At 45.5% G+C, this 25100-nt stretch overlaps 1 protein-coding gene across 3 annotated transcripts in view; it reads right to left on the reverse strand.

Moving 5' to 3' along the window:
• Positions 1 to 2932: 2932 nt before the first annotated feature.
• DENND5A (DENN domain containing 5A) overlaps positions 2933 to 25100 on the reverse strand; it is a 90506-nt gene continuing 68338 nt past the window's right edge. For 2 of the 3 annotated variants that reach the window (XM_044681567.1, XM_044681566.1), the window contains 13 exons: positions 22303 to 22434; positions 19584 to 19736; positions 17295 to 17379; positions 15081 to 15165; positions 14475 to 14603; positions 11758 to 11879; positions 8968 to 9113; positions 8354 to 8472; positions 7826 to 8007; positions 7061 to 7143; positions 6255 to 6378; positions 4497 to 4665; positions 2933 to 4157 (listed from right to left, as the gene is read on the reverse strand). In XM_044681567.1, the coding sequence (XP_044537502.1) occupies positions 3974 to 4157; positions 4497 to 4665; positions 6255 to 6378; positions 7061 to 7143; positions 7826 to 8007; positions 8354 to 8472; positions 8968 to 9113; positions 11758 to 11879; positions 14475 to 14603; positions 15081 to 15165; positions 17295 to 17379; positions 19584 to 19736; positions 22303 to 22434 (1713 nt within the window). In that variant the 3' untranslated portion in view covers positions 2933 to 3973. The remainder of the gene's footprint in view (positions 4158 to 4496; positions 4666 to 6254; positions 6379 to 7060; positions 7144 to 7825; positions 8008 to 8353; positions 8473 to 8967; positions 9114 to 11757; positions 11880 to 14474; positions 14604 to 15080; positions 15166 to 17294; positions 17380 to 19583; positions 19737 to 22302; positions 22435 to 25100) is intronic. The other variant, XM_044681568.1, reaches the window with a different exon arrangement.

Consider the following 25100-nt stretch of genomic DNA (forward strand, 5'->3'; position numbering starts at 1 on the left):
GATCAGCTGTTGGCAAGTGATAGCCACCAGCTCTCCAAAGAAAATGGAGCAGAGAACTACAGAAAGCAGACAGTTCTCAGACAGGAGCACTTCAGGGTTTGCTTCTAGTTCTGTCTAGACAGAGTAAGATGCATCCTTTCCCTGAATGGATTCATTCAGAAGCAATCAACCTCATCCCCACAGACAGCTAGCTGCCCACAAACTGAGAGAAAAGCATCTGCCAGCAAACCCAAGTTAGGAGCTAGAGACAACAGTCCTTCACCTCAGGACAGCAGTGGGAAAACTGGCTACCATTGCCACACACTCTCAGGTTCTCTCCTCTGCAGGGACCTAATCCCTGGATCCAGAACTTGGAATTATAAAATAGGAAGTGAGTTCAGAAATCACCTCTAAGAAGAAGTAGAATGAGCTGAACTTGAGAGTCAAGAGTCCAAGATTCAAATCCCATCTCTATCACCTACTAGCTGTTGAAACCAGGGGCAAGTCACTTAATTTCCCTGGGCCTCAGTTTCCCCTCATTACCACAGAGGTGAAGTGACTTATCCAGGGAATAAGTGGTAAAGTCTGGATTTGAACACATCCCCTGATTCCACATCTTGAGGCCTTTCCATTGTGCCTCACTATCTCTTCAATTAAATATTATTCACCTTCATGCACACTTCACTCTAGTCAAACTAGCCCATTGTGTCTCTCAACCCCAATTTGCTCATCTGTGAAATGGGGATAATACTAATACCTCCATCCAAAGGCTGTTGTGAGGATCAAATGAGATAACATGAAAAGTACTTTGTAAACCTTAAGACATTCCTATGAATGCTAGTATTTGTTGTCATCATCACCATTACTACTACTACTATTACAAGGAAGAGGTCAAGTAGTGTGCAACCTTATGAGGAAATTGAGGCCCAAGTTGCTCAAAGTCACAAAGCTAATAAGTAGCAGAGCCAGGAATTGAACTCAGGTCTTTCCCAATAAGAGGAATTAATTTAAGGTCATGGAGTGACAGTATTTGAGCCTGAAGATGGTTCAATGGTTACTCTGCCCCTATATTAGTCTTTCTCTTGATCTTCATCACCCCCAGACCCTAGAGTCCAAGATTCTCCTGATAGCCATAGCCTCCCCCTCTACTATCTAAGTTCCTTCTATCCCTATTCAGATTCCAAGTCCTACCTCCTGTCTGCCTCTCAGCTAAGTCAGGAAAGCATCTACACTAAGGTGTAAAGAAATCATAGAATGCAGAAATCTATAGAATCACCGAATACAGAATCATAAAAGGGAACCTCAGAGATCATCCCTTTCAATTTCTCCATTTTATAGAGAAAGGATAGGAGGCCTAGAGAAGGGAAGGGACTTTCCCAAGGTTACAAATATAAATTAGCCAGCCAGTTCTCAGTGACTTCTCGGTAATTGATCTTTCCACTATACCTCTCTTCCCTTTGTCCTCAACCCTCCCTAGTGTATGCTCATTAACACAAATGACTCTCTAATTGGCAAAATTTCAGACCCTGGGATGGAAAGATTTGGGGAGCAGTGAAGTCTTTTCTTTAATTCTCTCATTCACCCTTCTGATAAGAGGTGCTGTAGAAACAGAGAACAGAAATGATTGTTTGTAAGCTCTCAACAACCCCCTTCCAATGGGAACATTTTGCCTAGTTGTTTTTTGTTTTCCCCCCTTTTACAAAATTCCTGGATGGATTCCAAGACCCCAGATGCCCCAGTGAAATTCCAGATAATGGCTATAAAGCAGGCAGATCCCTGAGTTACATATCAAGAACTTGTTAAGAGGAATGCAGAACTTTTTACTCTATATTCAAAAAGCCTTGGGTTACCATCTTTGCTCTGCCATTGGTTGTCTGTGTCACCTTAGGAAGATGGTCCTGTCTCTTGGAACGACTCAGCTGTGTGATCAATAATAATCCTTTCCATGCCCTCTGACAGCCATTTTAAGGATCAGAAATAGTAATATGTATATGACAGTCTAAGCAAGAGGAAGTATTTATGAAGAAAAAAATGGATGGAGGAAGCCAAGTTCCAGAATACCTTTCTATGGGGTGATGGAGTCTCATCTGACATTCTGTGTCTTTTCCAGGTCCTGACATCCATCCTGGGTTCTTTTATTTATTTTTTTAAACACTTACCTTCCATCTTGGAGTCAATACTGTGTATTGGTTCCAAGGCAGAAGAGCAATAAGGGCTAGGCAATGGGGGTTAAGTGATTTGCCCAGAGTCACACAGCTAGGAAGTGTCTGAGGCCAGATTTGAACCTCCCAACTCTAGGCCTGGCTCTCCATCCACTAAGCCACCTAGCTGCCCCCCATCCTGTGTTCTTATAGGATCCAGAAGGACCTTGGAGATCACGATATTCAACCACTTTATTTTTACAGAAGAAAAAAATTAAAGACCAGAAGAAAGAAGTGACCTGCTTACAGGGCAGTACGGTGACAGAGTGCCAGGTCCGGATTCAAATCTAGCCTCAGACACTTCCTAACTGTGTGACTCTCGGCAAGCCACTTGAACCTGATTGCCCAGCATTTACTGTTCTTCCGCCTTAGAACTGATACTAAGACAGAAGGAAAGGGTTTAAAAAATTAAACCAAAAAAAAGTAACCTGCTCAGAGTGTCAAGTAACAAAACCAGAATTTGAACCCAGGTCCTAGGACTTCAAATCTATGTTCTTTTGATTATTATGCCCCAATGAAGGCCCCCTTTCTAAACTTGGCATCCTACACCCTTATCCAGCTCCAACATTCTATCATTGAGGTCCCAGGCTCAGAACCAGAAAAAGGACCTTCTAGGCCACCTAGTTTATCCTTCTCCTTTTAGGGATAAGAAAGCAAAAGACACTCATTGGAAGGAACAGAGGCAAAATCTGAACCCAGGCCCTCCCATCTCCCCACTGCCCCCTCCAACAAGCTCGAGGCATGCAGGCAGGTTTAGTTTCCAGGTGTTTTATTGATGTGGGCTGTATGACCACTGGTTTCTAAAACTGCCCAAAACAACAGAAATGGCACAGCCGCTAATCAACGCTAACAGAGCAGTTAGACTGTAAGAGGCCTCACCTCTTTAAAAAATTAAAAAAAAAAAAAAAGACTTACAAAACACACAATGGAAGGTTAAATAAATAAAATTAAAAACTAGACACAACGACACGGCGGTCCAAAGCCACACTCGGTTTCCTCCTGAGCAGGCGCTGCGGCGGGCCAGGAGAAGCTCTGCTCCGCGCTCTGTCCCCAGACCTGGGTCTGAGCTTTTCTTCCTCCTCAAATAATACTGACAACCAAAAGGAAAGGAAAAGGGGGGCTGAGGTGACTGAAAACAAAACCCAGCGGGGCCCGGGGCGCTTCCCCGGCCAGCTCGCCGGGAGTGGGGCTCCATCCAAGCACACGTTGGTGATGGTGTGAATATAGAAAACAAGAGAATCACAGAATCACGGGATGTCAGGGCTGGGGGGGGACCTTAGAGATCATCTGGACCAGCCCCTCATTTGACAGATGAAGAAACTGAGGCCCAGACAGAGGAAATGGCCAGGGTCACACGACCAGTCCGTGGCAGAGCCAGGACCAGAAGGTAAAACGTCCTCACGAGTACCAGCAATGGGATGCGGCCACCGAGTTTTCGGACCATCGAAGGCCAAGTTCTAAGGACGCCCAAAGGGTCACCGGACGTATGGAAAATACCACAGCTTGAAAATAAGCTGCTCAAGACTCATCTCTCCCTTCATTCTCTTTCACATGAAAGTGTGAAAGCAATTCTGCAAATAGACTCTAAAATAGATTATTTATTCCAAAATCCTCTTTTTTTTTCTTTTTTTTCTTTTTTACATCGAGTTTACACCTCCTATCCGTTTCCTGCACTGTGCGGGGAGTCTCTTTCAGGATGCAAAGTCCGAGTTCCTCGCAGGGGGCTGGGTCCCTGCGGCCGGGCCCCGGCATTCCCGCGGCTCCCAAGGATGACCCCTCGCCCTAGGACGGGGTCAGATATCGATCCCTTTGACAAGGGACGTCTCCAGCGTGATGTTGAACTCCTGCAAAGTCTGTAGTACTCGGATCAAGGAATTCACGAGCGTGTGGTCCTTGAGGAGCGCCACGTCTTCGTACATCTGTGCCGTGATGGGACAGTCGGCGAGCAAGGCAATCCAGTGGTGCAACAGGTGATCTCTGGCCACACCAAAAAAGAGAGAAAAGGAAAAGGAGAAAGTGGTGAATTAGGATCATCAGCAGGCCCACAGAGAAGACCACCTCAGGGACGTCCTGGGGACAGGAGGAAGCATCCCAGGAGCCCTCACGATGCCTTTCCGATAGGGATAAAATAGCAGCCTGCCCACACGCACTCGGGAAATGACCACCCATGAAAAAGGCCTCTTGGGGTGGTCAACGTTAACTTTTTTTTTCTGGCATCTGCAGCCGAGCTGGAGCTCCATTCTTAAAGAGCTGCCTCACGGGCACAAAAGCTCGCCCTCCAGAGGGGGCTTCTTCCCTGGCCGACCCAGGGCTTACCTGGCTCCCAGACACACCAACATCTGGAACTTGCCGTCTTTGCCAATGTTGCGGGGGGTGTTGTTGATGGCCGTGACAAAGCGGCAGAAGTTTCTGGCCCTCGTCTGCCAGTTCTCCTCAGGGACGAGGTCGCTCTGTTCGAGGGTCTCGTAGTACGTTTGTGCTTTTTCTTTAAAGAAGATGAGAAGGTTTCGTCCTCAGGGCACGGCCTTTCTGGGGTGGTCCTGCCAGAAGCCACCCTTCCGACGTCTGCCCATCTCCATCCCTCCCACCCAATCCTAGACCCCTTTCCTCCTAACTACAGCCACACCTGACTTTTAAACATTATTATTTATGGAAAGAGGTCTTGATCAACGAATCGTGTAAAACCCAGTGGAATTGCTCATTGGCTATGGGAGGGGAGGGAGGAATCATGTAACTATGGGAAAATATTCTAAATAAATTAATTAAAATGGTTCAAAGTGAATTAAACATTATTATTGTCATTGTTGTCTATTTTAACTTTCTGCCTATTGATATGCGTTACGTTTACCTTGTCTCTCAGGCTTTGCATTTATTTATCTATGCCCATGTTGGGCCTTGTAATGGGTAAAAGGGGTTTTGATTGGATAAATGTTAAAAGATCAGTCACAATTATCACAGTCTCCACCTACCCCCATCCCCAAGCTAAATTCCTAGAGGATGAGGATTGTTTTTGTCTTTGTCTCCCCAGAAGCTTCATAACTTTTTGTGGTTTAATTCCATTTGTTGAATAGGTAGACAAAATACAGTGCTGAGATCCTAGCTAATGTAGAAATGTTTCTTTAAATAACTTTAAATAGCTCTGTGTTTCCTGTCCTTAATTATTTTTTAAATAACCCTTACCTTCTCTCTAAGGATCTATACTAAGTATTGGGGTCCAAGGCAGAAGGGCAGTAAGGGCTAGGCAATGACTTGCCCAGGATCACCCAGCTAGGAAGTGTCTGGGACCAGATTTGAATGTAAGACCTCCTATCTCTGGGCCGTGGCTCTCCATCCCCTGAGCCACCCAGCTGCCCCTAAATGCTTTTTATTTAAAAGAAGCAGAACCATAAAGCACAGGCACTGGAAGTCTCTAGAGTTCCTAGGGCTCATCGAGTCTCTGTCCCTTCATTTTACAGAAGAAACTGATGCCCAAAGAAGGCAAGGAAGTTGCCCAAGGTCACCCAGTGAGAGGGACAGAGTCAGGTCTCTAAATTCTAGGTCTTTACCTGGCCCTATTTGGTAGGATGAGGAGGAGGGGAAGAACTGAGTTAAAAAGAAAAATGCTGCTTTTTCAATATAATTAAACCACCAACATTAAATGCCTAATAGGACACCTCTTGCCCAGCCAAGACAGCTTGGGGATGGACACGGTGTTTCCCTGTTTCTCAGCCATCTCAAACAAGGGAACTTGGTGACATCCTACAGTTATGAATCAAAAAGGAGACAGTCCCTGATTTTGAGCACCTTATCTTGTACTTTTTAATTACTTTTCCCCAACCCTATTCATTTTTTTCCCCTATGGATCTGTAACTCTCTAGAGGAAAAAGATGTGATCCACCCCCAATCCTTCTCCTAATGCACACATGCAGGCATGCACACAGACAGACAGACCACACACACACACACACACACACACATGTAGCCAATTAAATGGTGCCCAGGCAGCTAACAAAGAATCCAAGCCTGCAATGTCCTCCTACATACACCATCTTCTACTTTCCCCTCCCATCATTTGTGACCCTCACCTCAACTCACCCAGAAAATCCCAAATGAAGACGTTTTTGAAGAGTCGAGGTGATTTAAATCCATGCTGAAAGACTTGCTCCAGGGCAGACACAAGGCCACACTCGCCACAGAGCAGGAGCGTTAGGCTGCCTCGCTGCAAAATAACCAGGAAGCCGTTGGTCCCACAGATGCCTTGTCTTCTTGTGGAGCCCCAACCAACATCAGGCAGGTGGTAGGCACACAGCAAGACTAAGCCTGAGCAGCAAGGCCCAGAGCTCCCCTAAACTTACGGTGGCCTCCAGAGCCCACAAGGCTACCACACGAGAATGGCTGGGAAACAAAGGAATTCCTAGTGGGGGGCTTGAGGGGATGAGCAGGAGCTGTGTCTCCCCTGGACTTTGGGATCTCGCTCTTGTCTCTTTCTTGAGGAGCACAATGAGATAATTTCTTCTTCCCCTCACTGCTCACCCCCAAACTTGCTGCCCTCCTAATCCAGGGGCAGAGAAGCAACTAGACCAAGAATACTAAAGCCATTGACACGGTCTAGAAAGCCCCATCAACAACATGAGCTGCTCCAACACAAATAATAATAACAACTTCCTCCGTAAGAGTGTCTTATTGTGAGCGGAGTCCTGTGTGGTGGAGAAGATCCAGCGTCTCGTTTTATGGAGCTTCCAGACAGGGAAGTCATTTTGTCCACACTGGCCCAGGGCAAAGGCAGGCCTCAAACTTAGGTCTTTTCCCTCTGAAGTCAGGCCTCCTTTTCCCCGTGTCCCCTCAGTCTCCCACAGTTCTGCTCCCACAGCTCCCAGGCCACCCACCTAGGGAAGTCTCACCTCTTTCTCTGGCTTGTGGAAATGCTTGACGATGCCATTGACAGCCTCCCCAATGGACTCCTGGATCTGTCCTGTGTTTAGCTCTACAAAAAACAGAACCAAAGTCAAGGTTCATTCCTTTGGGGGTCACTCCCTCTCCTCCCCCCACCTCCTGTCCCAGAGGACACCAGGGCTGCTCTCGTTCAGGATGAAGGTATCTGATCTGAGGAATGCCACGACCTCAGCAAAGGGGAAAAGTTCCGGCAACACAGGCCACGGCAACATAGGATTCAGAGTGAAAAGGGTCATCCTGGGGCAAGCCTCAAGCCAGAAAGAGAAACTGAGGCAAAGGGCCAGGGTTAACGATAAGGCCACATGGAAGCAACAAAACCCCAAGGACCAAGAGCCACCCACAGGCCCAGCCTGAGGCTCTCCTCAGCAGTCTTACAGCAGGGAGCTCTAAGGACCATGGCAAGCTGAATGGAAGGGGAGTGAAGGCCTCTGGGTAGGCTACCTTCAGTCACCCCAGAGCTCTGTGCCTTCCTCTCCAGGCCTGGCCTCTGGCCACACCAAACAAAGAGTGCCCGGTCCACCCTCCTCAGTAAAAGGAGAAAAAGTGTTTGCCCTGGAGGGTGAGACAGAGCATGGATGGATGTCTAAGGAAGCGGGGATGGGGGCCTTGTAGAACAAGGCCAGGCCTAGAGGGCTTCTGTGGGATGGCTGCAGACAAGGAAAGGCTCAAGGCTTCTTGGCTAGCTGGGCCCAAGCCCTCCCCTTGCAACTTACTCGGCTTGTTACTGGGAGAGATGGTGACGAGCCTCCGGATCATGCTGGGTGACTGCTGCAAAGGGGGCGTTCGGCACTGCCTCTCATCTGCTTCTGGGTGACAGGTGAGCAGCTCTCCGACCAGAATCCTCTCCAGGCTCCCATCATCCATCCCCTTCCCCAGCCACCGGCCACAGGGGAACCTGCAGGCATGCCAGAGTCACCGAGGAGATGCCGCGGGTGCCCCCACCCACATACACCCATGGGCATGGACGTCCGGGGCCCGGCCAACCCTCCTCAGCCACTGGAGAGCAACGGCAGCTCCCGTTTCAACATAGCGATTTAAGGCTTACAAAGGACGTCCCTCACGAGACCCTGGCGAGGCACAGAGCACGTGTGATCGTTTCCTTAATCATAGAAGAGGAAATGCGGAGGAAGGATCCCGGGGGTCCTCCAAGTGGAATATCTAGGCCCTCCCGCTCCTGTTTAGGTGGGGTCCTCCCTCCAGTCACATCCCACCCAGAAGAGTGGGGCCGGGGACGCTCTTACTTATAGGTGTGTCCTGTGATCTCATTTCGGACCATCACGTGCTCCACCAGCCACTTGGCATACAACCCCGAGTTATCGTGGCCGATCTGGACAGTGGTGAGCTTCCCCAGGTTCTGGTACTGCCAAGTAAAAAAAAGAGGAAGGTGGGGACAGTGACCTAACTGGGGCCCCGTAGAAATGGGCCCCAAATGGCAGGGTGTAACCTGTCACAAAGGCGGCCACCCCTGCTTTGGAAAGCCACTGCTCCAGCCCCCGACGAAGCTATGTGGGTCACTGAGGTGGGGAAAAGTGTATGAAGGGAGACACGTGGGTATGCGCACGTATTCCACACAGCAGCATGAACCATACGGATCCCCTGGGGTGGCGTACCATACCCGGGTCCTGTTTGTCCTGACTGGACAGAAAGGACCCCACCAGAATCACCGAAGGGGGGGGTCATCAGCTTTATTCTCAGGGTCACTGCCCAGGGGGGACGTGGCTCACTGGAGATGGACAGGGGAGAGCGTGCCTAGGACCGTGACCAATTCATATAATTGTTGGGCTTTCAGCCCAAAGATCACAATTCCTCTTCCCTCATCAACCATAGGACTCAATGATCTCTCCTGAGAACATACCTCAAAGGTCATCTCCAAGACGTTCCGGGGGACCTGAAGGATCTGCGTCTCCCCCAGCTCTCCTGAAATGCAGATCCAAGGGTTGGCCGTGAACATGGAGCCGCCCAGCTTCTTGCTAGGAACAATCAGGATGTGGTACGGGATCACTGTGTGGGAAGAAGACATGGGGGGCTTTTGAGGCTAGGCTGGAGTCAGGCCGGGGGACACTACTCTAAGCTGGGAGGGAGACCCCTTCAGCCCCATGGCCTGCCCTTCCTGGTGACCCTGGCACCCTGCGGTGGCCCCTGCCCCATGGAGCCAAGGAGGGGAGAGCAAAGAGCCCCCACTGCGGTGTTCAGCATTGTGAGAGCCCAGCAGAGGGTCCTCAGCTCCGAGGGTCCAACTCAGAGCAGAGAAGCTAAAGAGAGGGGAGGCTTCTTCCCTCCTGGGAACAGCGATCATCAGAACTCAGGGAACGAGGCTGCATCCTACAAGCACACAGATCTGACTCATGGCAAACACCTCTGGCTCATCCCCAGCTCCATGCTGGTAGGGTAAGGAGAGACTGCAGGGTGGTGGACAGAATGCTGGACAAGGGACTTGAGTTCAAATGATGCCTCTGACACTGACTAACTGAATGACCCTCAGAAAGTCATTTGACCTCTCAGATTCCTCATCTGGAAAATAAGGGTAATAAGAGTACCAACTTTGCAGGGTTGTTGTGAATCAAATAAAGGACTATCTACAGTCTGATGACCTGGGTGTTCAAATTCTACTTCTGATGCTTTCTATTTGTGTGACCTTAAGTTACACTTAACTTTCCTTGGCCTCAGTTTTCCCATCTATAAAAATGAGAACAAAAAAGATAACCTCTGAGGTCCTTCCCAACTGTACAATTTTGATCCTAGAATCCTAAAGTGTTTTGCAAACCTTAAAGCACAATGTGTGTTAGTTATTTTTATTTATGGTTTAAAACTGGAGGTAGGAGTTTAAAGATCTTCACAGGGCCCTAGAGTTCCTGAGCTCCTCAAAGCTAGTTAGTGGTGGTGATATGTGTGAGAATTTAACACTAGCCTGCACCCCTTTTCTATTTTCTTGGTACCCTAAGACTGACTTTAAAGTTTAAAAGAGGAACATTTCATACTCAGTTTGAAAATAGCCCATTCTCTGATTGAATTAGGTTGCCATTCAGTCCCACCCTTTGACAGAATTAAGAACAAAGCCTGGTGCTTATTAATCAGCAAACTATTTTGAGAAAGGGAGAGAGGTAGGCACAGTCTGGGGAGAGTGAGGCTCCCTGGTGCCCAGGAGCCACTTAGACATTTGTCTCTGCTCCGGACTGAGGACAGAGGCTGCCAAAACAGATTCAGAAAAGGGGTGTCACCAGGAGGCTTGGGGAAAGGAAGTACTCCTCTTTTTCCTCCGAATCACAGGAGATGGTTAGGTAGGCACTGGTGCCTCCATAGTGTGGTTGCACCCCTGACTCAAGGAAGGAGGCTAGGAGAGTGCCAGCGCTTAGAGGAGGCATGCCGAAGGGGACAGCCAACCACAGGTGACTGAAGTCTTTTCTTTTTCTGACCTGCTTATTAAAATTATTTAATAAATACATATACATTAAGATACAGTCTCCATAGAATTTTAATCTTAGCAAACGTCTGGGCCAAACGATGAGTTTCCTCATAGGGAAAAGAGATGAAAATTCATGATTCTGCTGATTCATAAGGAAAAATGCAAGCACTTGGGGTTTTTTTGCTTTTTATGTGACATGGACCACTTTGTAGTAAAGCCTACGGATTCCTTCTCAGCATACATGCCTAATATAAAGCACGAAAGATTACAAAGGAAACCAATTTTATATGGAAATATAGTGAAGGGAGGTGTGTGTGTGTGTGTGTGTGTATTCATTCATTCATTCATTCATTCATTCATTCATTCATTCATTCATTCAAGTTCAAGCACTACAGATCAAAAATCCCTTTACTAGAGTCTCCTTCCAGAACCTGAAGATTTCAGCATTCATATACTTGCTTTAAATCCCAGAACTCAGTGGATATCTTCAAATAATATTAGTAATGCTGTTATTATTCTTCATTTGACTCAAGTTTGTAACTTTGCTTCCAAAACGTTCTCATCATCTCATTTTGTCCTCAGAACATCCTATCCCTTTTACAGGGGAGAAAAAAAACTGACTAGAACCCGAGTCTTTCCTGTCTCCTCCTCCTTCAAATTTACGTGCATTTCTTACCCTTTCAGTCCAAAGTCATCCATGCCTTCCTCAGAGAAGGCAAGGCCACAGAACACTTTTTTGCAAAATGAGAGAGGTGTGCTGCATGATTTTAAAAGGACCCAAGCTTCTTAGCTTTGTTACCCCCTCCTTCCAGAGTCTGGAAGTGCCCCGGGTCTGAACGGTGCCCTTGCCACCAGACGGAGACTGAGAGTGCCCTGGCCTGCTTTGTGAAACAACCAGAACCATACTGGCAGCATGCTGATCTCACCAACCAGAACAGGGTCAAGCTGAATAGTTTTTGGGACAAACAGCTGGGTATGGAAAATGTGCATTTGTGTGAACACACATACACACACATATACACCCACGCTCACAACACACCCATACATACACACTGCCCACCACAAATATAAATATACTCTCACACATAAATATATACAAACACAAAAATCCAAAAGGCCAACAGGTTGCCTTTTTTTTTTTTTTTTTTTTTTTAGAAAAAGAAGAAAAAAAGGATGAGAGAGAAGCTGCCCAGAAGTTGGTCCAAGAAGACGGAGCAGGGACAGGAGGTAAGAACTACTCACTGATTGTCGTGAAGACATTGGTGAAGCAAAAATAGTCCACGGCGTTGAAGGACAAGAGATGATAGAGGAATTGTTCCTTCTCGTCATCGCAGCGCAGGAAAGCATAGCGTTTGTACAACTTCCTGCCAAGGAAAGGCCACACATCAGCCTTGGGGAGATAGCAGAGGCTCGAGAGGACCAGGGATCTGACCAGCTCGAGGAGGAAAGACCTTCAAACTGCTTGAAGGGTAAGAACAGGCAGGACTGCCCTCAGCTGGTCTCTGTCTTCCTTAAAGACTACAATGGAAACAGGGTCACACTGTAGTGTTCCAGGAATCGCCATACTAGAAAAGACTTTGGAAGTCTGGTAGGATAATGCCCTCATTTATAGAAGAGGAAACTGAGGCTCCAAGTGGCCAAGAGATTTGTCCAGGGTCACCCAGACAGGAGGTGCCAGGCCAGGATCCCTTTCTACCATGCCACATGACTCCTTCCTTCAGATCAATGAAAAAGTAATCAGGTTTTCCCCAGGGTTCTCTTCTACAATCTAAAACTTCACAGAATCCTCAAGATCTAGAAGACCTCAGAGGCCATCTTCCCACCTCTGAATGGAATCCCTCATACTCAACAAGTAGCAATCTAGTCCTTGCTTGATAAACTCCAATGGTGGGAACCTCACTGCCTTCCCAAGGTGCCCCCTTCCACTTGTGGGTGACTCTTAAGTGTTCACCAGTATTTCCTTATGACAAACCCATATTTGCCTTTTCACAACTCCCACCACTGCTGCTCATTCTGTCATCTGGAGCCCAGTAGAACAAACCTATTCCCTGTCCTCCTTCCATGATAAAGTCTTTCAAATGTGGGGAGCTGGTTATCATGTCCTGCCTCTCCTCCCCTATTTCCAAATCTCCCCTTCTCCAGGCTAAATATCTCCATTTATTCAAGTCATCCTTCACCATCCTGGCTGCCTCCACTGAACATTCTCTTATTAATGTCCTTCTTAAAAATGGGATCTCCAGAAGTGGATACAATATCCCAAATAGGGTCTAAGGAGTCCCATAGGACTATCATCTCCCCAATCCTGAAGACTACCTCTCTCTTAAGGCAGCTTAAGACCCCATCATCTTGACCACTATATTACACTGCTGACTTGTACTGTACGGCTGGGCCACCAGACCTCTTCCATCTTCTTTTAGATGAGTTGTTGTCAAGCAATATCTCCACCCTCTTATATTTGAAGAAGTTGTCTTTTGGGGTTCAAGGGGAAGACGTTACACTCCTCCATATTAAATTTCATCATCTCAGATTTGGCCCCACTTTCTGACCTGGGAAGATCTTTCAACATCACCAGCTCTTTCCACCAATGAACATGTAGTAAAACCCAACCACACTCCTCTCTCTCAACAGCGCCAGGAGCCCTCAACTTTTACTCTGTAGCTTTTTCTTTCCTTGAGAGCTTTATCATGGAAGAGAAAGAAATTAGGTTTGTTTTACCAGGGTCCTGATGGCAGAATGGACAGTAATGGTGGAAGTTGTGAAAAAGGCAAATTTAGGTTTGTTGTAAGGCAATACTTCTGAACACTTAAGAGTCACCTGCAAGGAGACTGGAATAACTTGGGAAGGCAGTGAGTTTACCCTCACTGGAGGTCATCAAGCAAAGATTAGACTATCTATTGTTGAGTAGGATATAGAATTGATTCTTATCTTGCCATTCATAGTCCCTAAAACTTATTTCTCCAAAACAAAATTTTTTTAAGAATTTAAGGGGAAAGCTAGATAGCTCAGTAAATTGAAAGCCAGGCCTAGAGACCAGACGGTCCTGGGTTCAAATCTGGCTTCAGACACTTCCTATCCATGTGACTCCAGGCAATTCACCTAACCCTAGCCCTGGCTCTTCTGTCTTAGAACTGATACTAAAACAGAAGGTAAGGTTATTAAAAAAAAAAAAAAAGGTACTTAAACAGATTTCTGATAGTTCATTTCCCAAGAATGAGTTGTACAATGCCATATTCCCTGGACACTTGGTAAATAGGAACTTGGTAAAAAAATGAACTGAATTTTCATGTGGGTATAAAGACCTACCAAATCATGCTATTCTTAATTCTTAAAGATCAGTTTATTGATTTATAAAGTACTCTTGTAAAAAGTTAGGCTCTCGGGCAGCTGTGTGGCTCAGTGGATTGAGAGCCAGCACTAGAGATGGGAGGTCCTAGGTTCAAATCTGACCTCAGATACTTCCTAGCTGTGTGATCCTGGGCAAGTCATTTAACCCCCATTGTCACTCTAGCCCTTACCACTCTTCTTCCTTGGAACCAATACACAGTATTGACTCCAAGATGGAAGATAAGGGTTTAAAAAAAAAAAAAAGTTAGGCTCTCCTATAATACACTTTCAACTCTGTACCCTTGCCTGGACAAGACCATTCACAGAATCCTCAAGTTCTAAGAGTTCTTGGAGACTATCTTCCCACACCTGAATAGAATCCCTGCTACATCTTGGGGAAAACAGAATGAAAAGACAGAATTCTGCATCAGAATTCACTGTGAATGGGGTATGGGAGAAGAGAAGGAGACCCTGCAAAACCAATACACAAAACTAGAACACAACAGCAGAGGGTGCACAGCCCTAGGAGAAGGGTTCACCCACAGACTTCTTGATCCCATCCCTCCCATCCTCTGACTCTGCCTCACACTCATCATCTGTCTTCCCTCCAGGAAGGCCATGCAGGTTCTTCTTACTTGGTGAGTTCATGATCTGAAAGCAGCTGCTTCAGGTGCCGGGAAAGCAACTTCTTCTCCATGCTCAGCCGAACCCATGCCCTGGCCTTGCCAACATCAGTTTTGATCTCCCCGATGTTCTGGATGTGCCTGGAAGGAAAGAAGACTTACATCAGTGGTCCCCAAGGGAGGGAAGGACGGCAAGTTCCAACAGTGCCCACGTGAGACCCCTCTCCACTCTTTAAAGTTCTTCAATGTTTGTTGATTGTGAGATGTTGCTTCAAGGGGCCACTAAGGGTGAAAGGCCACTTCTGCACCCAACTGCCTTGTTTCAGTAGCTCAAAGTTGCTCCTAAAAGCTATTGCAGGTCTTGGAATATACTACTTTCTAACAAGTTTACAGTTTTAATAAAGATATTTTTTATGTTTAAAGATATTACAGTTTTGCTAAAGAAATTTAAAAACAAAAACTCCCAAATATCTAAAGAAACCTACAAAAGTCTCCTAAAAAATAAATTTCCCGGGAGGGAGATAATGCAAAGAAAGCCTCACAGGTTAGTCTGGACCACACGCTGCTCAACAGAACGCTAAGTATCTTACCCAAGACCCTTTGTGAATGCAAACAAACCTCATATCCTGGATGAGGGAGATCCTTAGGGGAGGCATGGCGGAGCTTGCATCCGATTTCCTCCGTTCTGAATCCAAGAGTATGCCTAAAAACAAGACTCAACCAACTGAGCATTTCCAAGGAGATTTGGAGAGTAACTCACTGACCAAAATGGGGGCATAAATGTTTGTTTATATACATGTACACATGTAGACATCTACCTAGATGTGCAGATAATCAAACACCACCTAAGTGGCTTCTGCCTCCAGGCTTCCCCTCTTCAGTCTATCTCTTTTTCCTTATGTGCAGACCTCATCCTGTCTCTCCTTTTGGGCTCTACTATAAACTAGTGGTCCCTCAGTCTGGCATTTAAAGTCTTACCATTCTTTTACACATCATTCCTCCTCCTCATGTGTTCTTTTTTTCCATCCGAAAGGAATACGCCTCATTCACCAGTCCCTGATCCCATTAGATCTTTCTACCTATTTCTGAAAACACTCCAACAGGCAATTCCTTATCCCAGGAATGAATGAACTCCCTCCTCGTCTCTGCCTGCTGAAATCTCTCTCTACCTTCAGGGTCCAGCTCAGGTGCCACCCATTCCAAGAACTCTTCCCTTATCCCACTGCTCAGTAACGAGGGTCTCATCCATCCCCAGATTTTCTTAAGAGTATACTTTGTCTGGATGATAAATCCTTTGCCCCATGTATTCTCTCATATTCTTGTGTATATGTGGCATCTTTGTACAAATGGTACATTATTAATGATAATAACAGCAGTAGTAATAGCTAGCATTTGTATTTATTTCTTTTGTTTGATTTATTTAAATATTTTTATTTATTTAGAATTTTTTTATTTAAATATTTTACAAAGTAGCTATTTTAAATATTATCTCATTTGACCCCCACAACAACCTGGAAGGTGCTATTACTATCCTCATTTTACAGAGGAGGAAACTGAGGTATGAGGGGTTAAGTGACTTGCCCAGGGCCATATAGCTAGTAAGACCTGAGGTCAGATTTGAACTTAAATATTCTAGATGCTTGGTCTAGCACCCTAACCACTGAGCCTCCATGAAGGTAGGACCAGGCTGGATACTTCTCCCTTGCTGTACAACATTTACTCCCTGGGTGAGCCTGGGAAATTTCTTTTACTCCATGGAGTCTCAGTTTTTCCCTCTCTAAAATGAGGTTTCAATACCAATCTCCCAGGGTCATCATAAAGATCAGATGACAGATAAAGATATTTTGTAATTTTAAAAGAAAGGGTAAAATGTTAGCCTTCTTATTACTATATAATTATTGCTATTAATATGATCCAGCAAACATTTATTATACTAATACTATTGTTATACTAATATTATTGATATTACTATTATTCTATAATTAAAGAAAACACAATACTGGCTATGATGCCAGTGAATTCCATCTGTGGGCCCTTTGATTCAGAAAACATTTCATAGCCTTTTCAGCTTCCTGGAAGCAAAGATCTGATTTGGAGTATTTTATTTAACCCAATCGATCACTAAACATTTACTAAGCACCCTATTATATCACTAGCACTTTGCTAGGCCATTAGATAAAGAAACACAATGAAACAATCCCTATTTTAAAGAAGCTGGGGGGACAGCTAGGTGGTTCATTGGATGGAGAGCCTGGCCCAGAGATGGGAGGTTCTGGGTTCAAATTTAGCTCAGACACTTCCTCACTGCATGACCCTGGGCAAGTTACTTAACTCCCACTGCCTAGACCAGTGATGGGCAAACTACGGCCTGCGGGCCAGATGTGGCCCCCTGAAATGTTCTATCCAGTGGTTCAACATTATTCCTAATCTGACGAATACAATGAGTCAGTTTCTAACTTCGAAAGAGTTGCCTTAGAAACAGACAGATGAGCATTTCCTTTCCTTTGGCCCCCTCTTTAAAAACTTTGCCCATCACTGGCCTAGACCATTCTTCTCTTCTCTCTTGAACTCAAGACACAGTAGTGATATTAAGACAGAAGGTAGGGTTTTGAGGAGGTTGAGGGTTGGGGTTAGGGTTTTTAAAAGAAGCAGCAGCAGCTAGATTCATAGGATCAGAGGTCTCTATCTAAAATGGACTTCAAAAGCCATCCAGTCCCAACCTTTATTTTACAGATGAGGAAACTGATGCCCAGGGAGGGTAGAGGACTTTGGCTAACAACCAAACAGCTAGCAAACGATAGATTCTTTCCTAGAAAGAAGAGATCGCCTTACCTGAGGTACTCAAGCTTCCTGACGTCAGCTTTCTTTGTCGATTTTCCTGATAATGCAATAGGTGTGACCACAAGGCTGACTTCCCCTGAAGGACAGACAAGAACAGCAGAGATGAAAGCTTAGTTTCCAAACTGCAAAGAATCAAAGACCAAGAAAGGAACTCAAAGCTTCTTTGGAATAATTGGAATTTGGAAAAATTTGGAATAGAGTGTAAAAATTGGAAAGCAGAGAATCTTAAGTTCACACTAATTTTGGTCAGATGAAAGGAATCTGAGCCTGTTGGGCTTTACTATACATGCACATACGTACACATTCTCCCCTTAGAGTCCAGGAAAGTCCCACACTGGAGGGCTTCAACATGGAGGCCAGATGGCCATTGATCGTCTGTGCCATAGTGGGGAATCCTTTTAGACAGGAGTAGGACTAGATGGCTGCAGGGGCCCCTTCCACCTCTAAATATCCTGAGTCTCTGTGAACAATCCAGCAAAAGAAGTGACCTGACACTGAGTGGGGAGCCTTGCCTTTTATCCCTTGGAATTCCAAGGAAAGGCTTTGAGAGAGTAGGTTAAAGGGGCTGCATTTCCGAGTGAGTTATCCTACGGTCTGTCACCCAGGGGACCAGCAGGGTGCAATCTGAGAGCACCTACACTCATTCTCATTCTCTCTCTCTCTCCATAAACACACACACACACACACACGCACACGCATGCACATGCACACGCACACATACACGCACGCACACACACACATCTGTCTCTCTCTGTCTCACTATCTCTATCTCTGTCTTCTTTGTCTCTATTTCTCTGTCTCTCTCTATTTCTCTCTCTGTCTCTGTCTGACTCTCTCATCTCTGCCTCTATCTTCTTTGTCTCTATCTCTCTCTGACTCTGTCTCTCTCTCTTGTCTCTGCCTCTCTCTACCTCTGTCTTCTTTGTCGCTATCTCTCTGTCTCTCTCTCTATCTGTGTCTGTCTGTCTCTGTCTCTCTATGTGTGTGTGTGTGTGTGTGTGTGTGTGTGTGTGTGTTGTGTCCCTCTTTCTCTCTGTTTCTGTCTCTCTCTCTCCCTGTCTATCTCTCTCTTATCTCTGTCTGTCTCTCTCTCTGCCTCCCCCCCCCCCCCCCGCCCCCTGCCCTGGACTATTAGCACAGACCCAAGATTCTTTCTGGCAGCTATGGCGTGTGCCTGCTGAAGTATGTAGGGAGCAGAGGCTGGGCTCCCCTCCCAGGATGTAGCTACAAGCTGAGAGAGACCTTATGAATCACCTCATCTAACCCAAACCGCTCCTTGGGGAGAAAAAGCCAAGTATCCCATAAAGCTCTGAAATTCCAACCCAGTCAGAGATTAATCCTCTTCACCATGCTGGCAATTAGAAGATTTTTTTTTTCTTTTAAAATTTTCATTTTATTTTTTAAAATATTTTTCCATGTTTACGTGATTCATTATTCTTTCCCTCCCCTCTTCCCTCCCTACTCCCAGAGCCGATAAGCAAATTTGGAAGACTTTCTAATGGCTGAAAGTAAGAAAATTAGATTTTCCTACAAGATTTAGAATCTTACAAAATTAAATCTCTGGTCCCACCCAAACCTAATTCAGTTCAACGCAAACAGTCCATGTTAGCTCAGTCCTGGGTGTTCCCTTCCGGCCCATGTTCAAGGCCAGAGGATGTGGTCCCTGGATAGCCATCCCAGGTATAGAGATACAACTTTCTGCTGCCCAACAACAATAAGGCAGGCAGGACAGGTCAGGACCTCTGATACAATTCCAGGGGACATATGGCTCCTTGAGGGCCTCCAGAACTAAGCCTCATTTCTCCTGTTTTTAAAAAGAGACAATACTTATGCTAGTCACTTCATAGAAATGTGGTGAGATCAAATGAGAATGTGAAATCACTGGGTGGACCAGAAGTAGTGTAATCAATGATAAGAGCAGCTTTCCCTTTCCCCCCCTATTTCTTCATTGCCTGGCAGGGGCATGGAAGCCATTAAAGTTCTCAGAGACGGTGCCAGCAGAGTATAAGCTGTGGAAGGTTAAGTTACTTGCCAAAAGTCATACAGCTAGAGATAAGATTTGAACCCAGATCTGAGCTTGGTCCTTTATCCACTGCAACAAGCTGCCTCTCTGGAAAATCCTCCTTTTCCTTAAAAGCCCAAATCATATGCCATCTCCTCTAGGAAGCCTTCCCTGACCACCCGCCCTTACTTAGTAAGAATCTTTCCCACTCACGAAGCATTTGGCAGCTCTCAAAGTCATCTTAATTATAACCGTATAAAAACAGGCTGCTTCTTTACCTGTTTGACCTGCAGCCCGTGGCTCCAGATCCTTTCCAGGAGATCACAGAGGCTAGCGATCAAGGTGTTCTCCTCCACACCGGTGATGTTGACTTCCCCGTGCCCCAGCTCCACAGCCTCTCGGCCCATCTTCTCCACCAGCATCCTCTTGGTCTATGAGGCAAATGACAGTGAGAATATCAGAATCAGCAAACTGCAAGCACACAGAAATGGCCCTTACTTCTAGCAGACCTGCGAGTGGGAAGGAAAGGCACAGGGGGGGACACAGACAGCGTCTGAACCCCCACAAGCACAAGTAGCATCTCCCAAAAAGTCTGAGTGAGGAGAAAGGTTGCTGGCAATTAGCACAGAGTCTTATTCAAACTAGCTTTGGGCCAAGCATCAAGAGAAATGAGTTCCAGTGTTGCTGCCACTACTAACTGGCCAGGTGATCTTGGGTAGATCCCTGCCCTGGGGTCTCCAGGTCCCAGGATCCTCCTCTAGAAACTGGGGGCCCTGGACCACATGATCTCTCAGGTTCCCACTATCACCCCAATACCAATCACTAACATTCTACAATCTACAAATTCCCCTCAGGGCTTAAGGAAGCTTTGAAACATAGAAAAATCAGCCTTTTCAAAGCTGGAAAGAGCTAGAGTTCATCCAGTTCACCCCTCCACCCAGGGACAGAATTCCCTTGGCCATCCCTAAACTTCTCTGAGGCTGTTATCTACCTCTCATGCCTTCTTCAACCCTGATCTTCCTCACTGTCTGATACCTTCTCCCCTGAGGACTCAGACAGACCCTCCAGTGGCACAGAATATACTATAATAGCTCAAAGATGTATTTTTTGAACATAATTGAGCAAAACTCTTCAATTCTGAGTCTGAGGGATAGCTAAAAATGTTAAGGAAAGAAAGGACCACAGAGGTCCTCTCTAGACCAGCTCCTTCATCAGAGAGACAAAGAAACTGAGGTCCAAAAGAAGGAAGTGCCCATTCCAAGATTACTAACAGCAGATCCAAGATGCCACTAAGGTACCCTAACTCACAGATGAAGATTCTTTGCTGTACATTATGCCTCCTTGGGCATATTTTTCTTTATTTATACACACACACACACACACACACACACACACACACACACACAATGTATAAACAAAAGCAAATTATTCTTTAAAATGAGTTTATATAAATAAAAAAAATTTTAAGTTGTATATTTTTTTTTTGTAAAGAAGAAAAATAATTCCTCCATACTTTAATTTAAGGTCTTAAAAGGCAGAAACATAATCATGGAGTGGAATTACAAATTCTAATAAAATAGTATTTTAGGCAAGTTTTATAAGCAAGTCCCAAGGCTTGTCCAAAGCCTCTTCTTGCCCCATAGTCTATAAGGCCAGGTCCAAAATGAGACCTGAGCTGTTGAAGACAAGAAACTGCTTATGGCACGACTATAAATAGTCATCATGCTTTTATTTTATTTTTTTTAAACCCGACCTTCAAACTTAGAATCACTACTGTGTATCTATTCTAAGACAAAAGGGCAAGGGCTAGGCAATGGAGGTTAAGTGACTTGCCCAGGGTCACACAGCTTGGAAGTATCTGAGGCTAGATTTGAACCTAGAACCTACAGTCTCTAGTTCTGGCTCTCAATGCTGAGCCACCCAGCTACCCGCCATCATGCTTTTATAATACCAAAAAAAATACATTTCAGAACTAGAAGAGGGAGGGAGGGAGATATTTGCAAATCAAAAGAATAAAGACTTCATAAATGCTGGTTATTGCCTTGAAAAGTAGGGCTTAACAAATGTTTCTTGGATGAATGAACGAATGAGGGGCGAAGGTGATGTCATGAAAATGAGACACTGGATGGTCAGAATGGATTATACACTGGTCATCTCAAGCCAGGAAAACAACTAGAAAAAAGTCTCCTGCCTACTAGATAGATGCTCCTTTGGAAAATTTATGGAAATATTTGGATGGATGAGAACCACCCAAGATGAAAAGTCATGGAAATTGGAGTCTCACCTTGGCACTTAAAAATCCTTCACAGTCTGGCTTCAGCCTAGCTTGAGTCCCAGATTTATTTCACATTAATACCTTCACATGCATTCATGTTCTAGCCAGTGACCCACTCCAAACTGAGCATCGAACCTGCTCTCTCTGGATCTTTTCATGGGCTTTTCCCCCCACTGGGAATGCCCTCTTTTCTCGCCATCTTCCCATCAGGCATGTCCTTCAGGGTTCAGTTTAGATGCCAAGAGAACATTTTCCTTATTCTCCTAGCTGTTGGTGTTTTCTTCCTCTCCAATGATCTTGAATTAACTTGTATGTGCAGAAAAAAAAAGGCTCACTGATTGCTTGAGATCAGAAATGGATCCTTCTTGAGCAGGGACTACTTTACATTTTGTCTTTGCCTAGACAGCTATTAAACAGGTGTTTAATAGATGCTCGTTTAATTAAATTCAATTAGTGAAATGTAATCATGATCAAATTAGACACCAATCAAGAAACTAGAGTTTCATCTCCCTACTAGATAAGCCGGTAAGACTCCTTGAGGACAGGGGTAATGTTGTCTTCTTTATGTTGTCCAAGGCATTGCATACAGTAGGCACTTAATACATGTTGCCCAAACTCGGTGCAAATTTCATTTTCTCCCTAAACCCAATCAGGAAAGACAGCAAACAGCCCCCCACCCAGTGCCACACACATACTCGTTCACACTCTGCCCTGGACTTTACCTTATTGCGACACTCCTTCAACAAGCCCTCCACAAACTTCCAGTTGGTCTGCGCAATCACCGAGGGGGAGAGGTTGGACAGCTTGGGCTGCCGGATGGTGCTGCCCATGTTCCTGGCTTCTTGGATGTACTTCTGTGGGGGCACAGGACACAGGAGCAAAGTTAAGCCCAGCCTGGCTTCATCGGTTCAAACTAGGACCTGCAGAGGGCGGCATGCGCCCATCCCCAGGACTCAGGCAAGGAGGGAGAGAGCAGGGTGAGGGTTAAAGATGCCCCTTTTGGCCGTCCCATGAAGGATGGGGGGTGGGTGGGCCCATTTTCCAGTGATTCAGAGAACTGCAGAAGCCTGAAATCGTCTGACAAGCGCCTTGCAGAGTCCACTAAAGGCTGTATTTCACCTAGGATCCCGAAACAAATGAGCATGCCAGCCGAGACGGAGGGAGGAGTGGCAGAGCTCAGTGACATACAAGAATTGCTCCTCCCAGGCATGGCAGCCAAGGCTGCTCTCCCCTCCTGGTGGGCAGCCCCCAGTCTGTCCCCAGCCCCCATCCACCCTCCACTGGCCCTGGGTGGGGTTAGGCTAGTCAAGCTAGGAAGCTAGGAAGCCTCAAGGTCACCCTCCTGTCGACTCAGGTCCAGCCTGGTATTCAGGGCTCTTCACCCCTATCTGCCACCAGATGTACCACCTACCCACTCATCCCACTGCACTTCAGCCAAGCTGCCCAACTTCCCGCCCTTCCAACTAACCATGTCCCTCCAGGGCTCATTATCTTTGCTTGGGATGGAGTGCCCCTCTGCTCCCTTTTCCTTCCAGTCTTAAAGCCCAACTTCATAGCCACCACCTCCATGAAGCCTTCCCTTGTGGCCCCTGCTGATCAGCACCTTTCTCAATTTGGCCCTCACCAAGAGCCTGTTATCCTGTGTTATCCTGACACGCTTCAGAGGCATTTAATGCAGCGGAAAGAACACTAGACTAGCCCCTGCATCAAGAGCCCCAAGTCAAAGCCCATCTCTAATGCTTACTCTCTGCAAGACCCTGGGCAAGTCACAACCTCCTGGAGCTATCTAGCTATCAAATTAGAGGATCAGACTAAAAGCCCGCTGAGGCCCCTTCCAGTTCTAGATCTGGGAACCATTCTAAGGTATATCAACAGTGTTTTGCATTTGTGCGTCTTATCCCCTCGCTAGGCTATAGAATTCAAAAGGGCAAGGACTAAGTCTTCTCCAAATCTGATACCTCCTCAATCAACTCCAAACATCTCTCAGATGTAGCAGTCTTTTGTGTGCCCAGGTGGGGGTTAATCAATCTCTCTGTGTGGGTGTCTCTGCCTTTCTCTTTCTCTCCTTTTTCTTTTTCTCCTCTTTGTCTGTCTCTCTATATCTTTTTTCTCTTTCTCTCTGTCTCTTTCTATCCCCTTTTCTCCTTCTTCCTCTCTGTGTCTGTCTTTCTCCTGAGAGTGTGCTATTATTGTCCTCATTTTACAAATGAACAAACTGAGGTGAAAATAGGTTAGCCCAGGGTTAATAATAATAATAATAAGCTAATAAGTATCTGAGGCAGGATTTGAATTCAGGTCTTCCTGCCTCCAAGTCTGGCACTCTACTATACTATAGAAAAAGAAAATGAAATCTAGAAATTAAAATGCCCAGTATCACAAAGCTAGTTAGCTGATGATCAGAACTTTTGGAATTTTACCTTCAACTATCTAGGCAAAATTTAAAAATATTTTTCATTAAGAGACTTTTGACATTAATTTAGCCCAGCTAAATGAGTTAACTGGGACACAAAGAAATAGACTTAACTCTGAACCCATCCCTAGCCCCATCATACAGCAAGCAAATGGCAAGACTGAGACTAGAACCCCATATCCTGTGGCTGATTGGCCAGGTCTCTTTCTACAACACCTAACTGGTCTTATTCAATTACCAGGAAATATATGATCCAAGGCTTTACAAAAGTTTATTTTTATTTATTGTCATGTTGACAACCGCTAGCATGGTGGAGGAGTAGAGAGAGGGCCATCTCTGGAGTCAGGAAGACCTGAGTTTAAGTCCTGATTCTTTTATATAGAGACGGAATAATTTCTCAGTGACTCAGGAAGTTCTCTAATTAAATAAGATTTAAAATAACTTAGCCGAATGCCTAGCACATAGTAGGTACTTAATAAATGCTTGTTCCCCTTCCCCAAGGCTAAATTACAAAAAAGTTGTAGATTGGCATTGGTGAAGGAAATTTTCATATCAGGAGTTCCCCACATCTATAAATCAAAGGTAAAGACCCGCCCTCCTCCAAAATATATACATATATATGCATATCTGTATATTTATAATGACTACCTATAGCTTATTCCAACAGGCTGAGAAAATGCCAAGTATCAATTACATGTTTCCTTTAACCAGATTCATGAAAAATAATCTTGATGGAATCTAATACTATGCCATAAATGTTTCCATTCCTGGCTTCCCAAAAGCATGATTTGACAAAAGTAGAATATTCCTTCCTGGTTCTTTCTTCAAAAACAGATTTTTCTGTACCACATACAAGCTTCTAACCAAGATCTATCTCTCCTGAATTGAATTATCTAGAGGCCTATTTCCTGAATCAGGATCCTGTCACACTTCTTGGAAGTGACCATCAAAGAAGTCAAAAGACAATGCCCAGAAAAAAAGGTTAAGGTGGGAGGAGAAAGGCCCTAGCAGAGACAAGAACATATTCTAAGGAACAACCATTATCTGATGGAAGAAAAGAGAAGGAAGGATGGATGGATGGATGGATGGATGGAAGGAAGGAAGGAAGGA

The sequence above is a fragment of the Gracilinanus agilis genome, chromosome 6 (assembly GCF_016433145.1).
Source record: "Gracilinanus agilis isolate LMUSP501 chromosome 6, AgileGrace, whole genome shotgun sequence".
NCBI lineage: Eukaryota > Metazoa > Chordata > Mammalia > Didelphimorphia > Didelphidae > Gracilinanus > Gracilinanus agilis.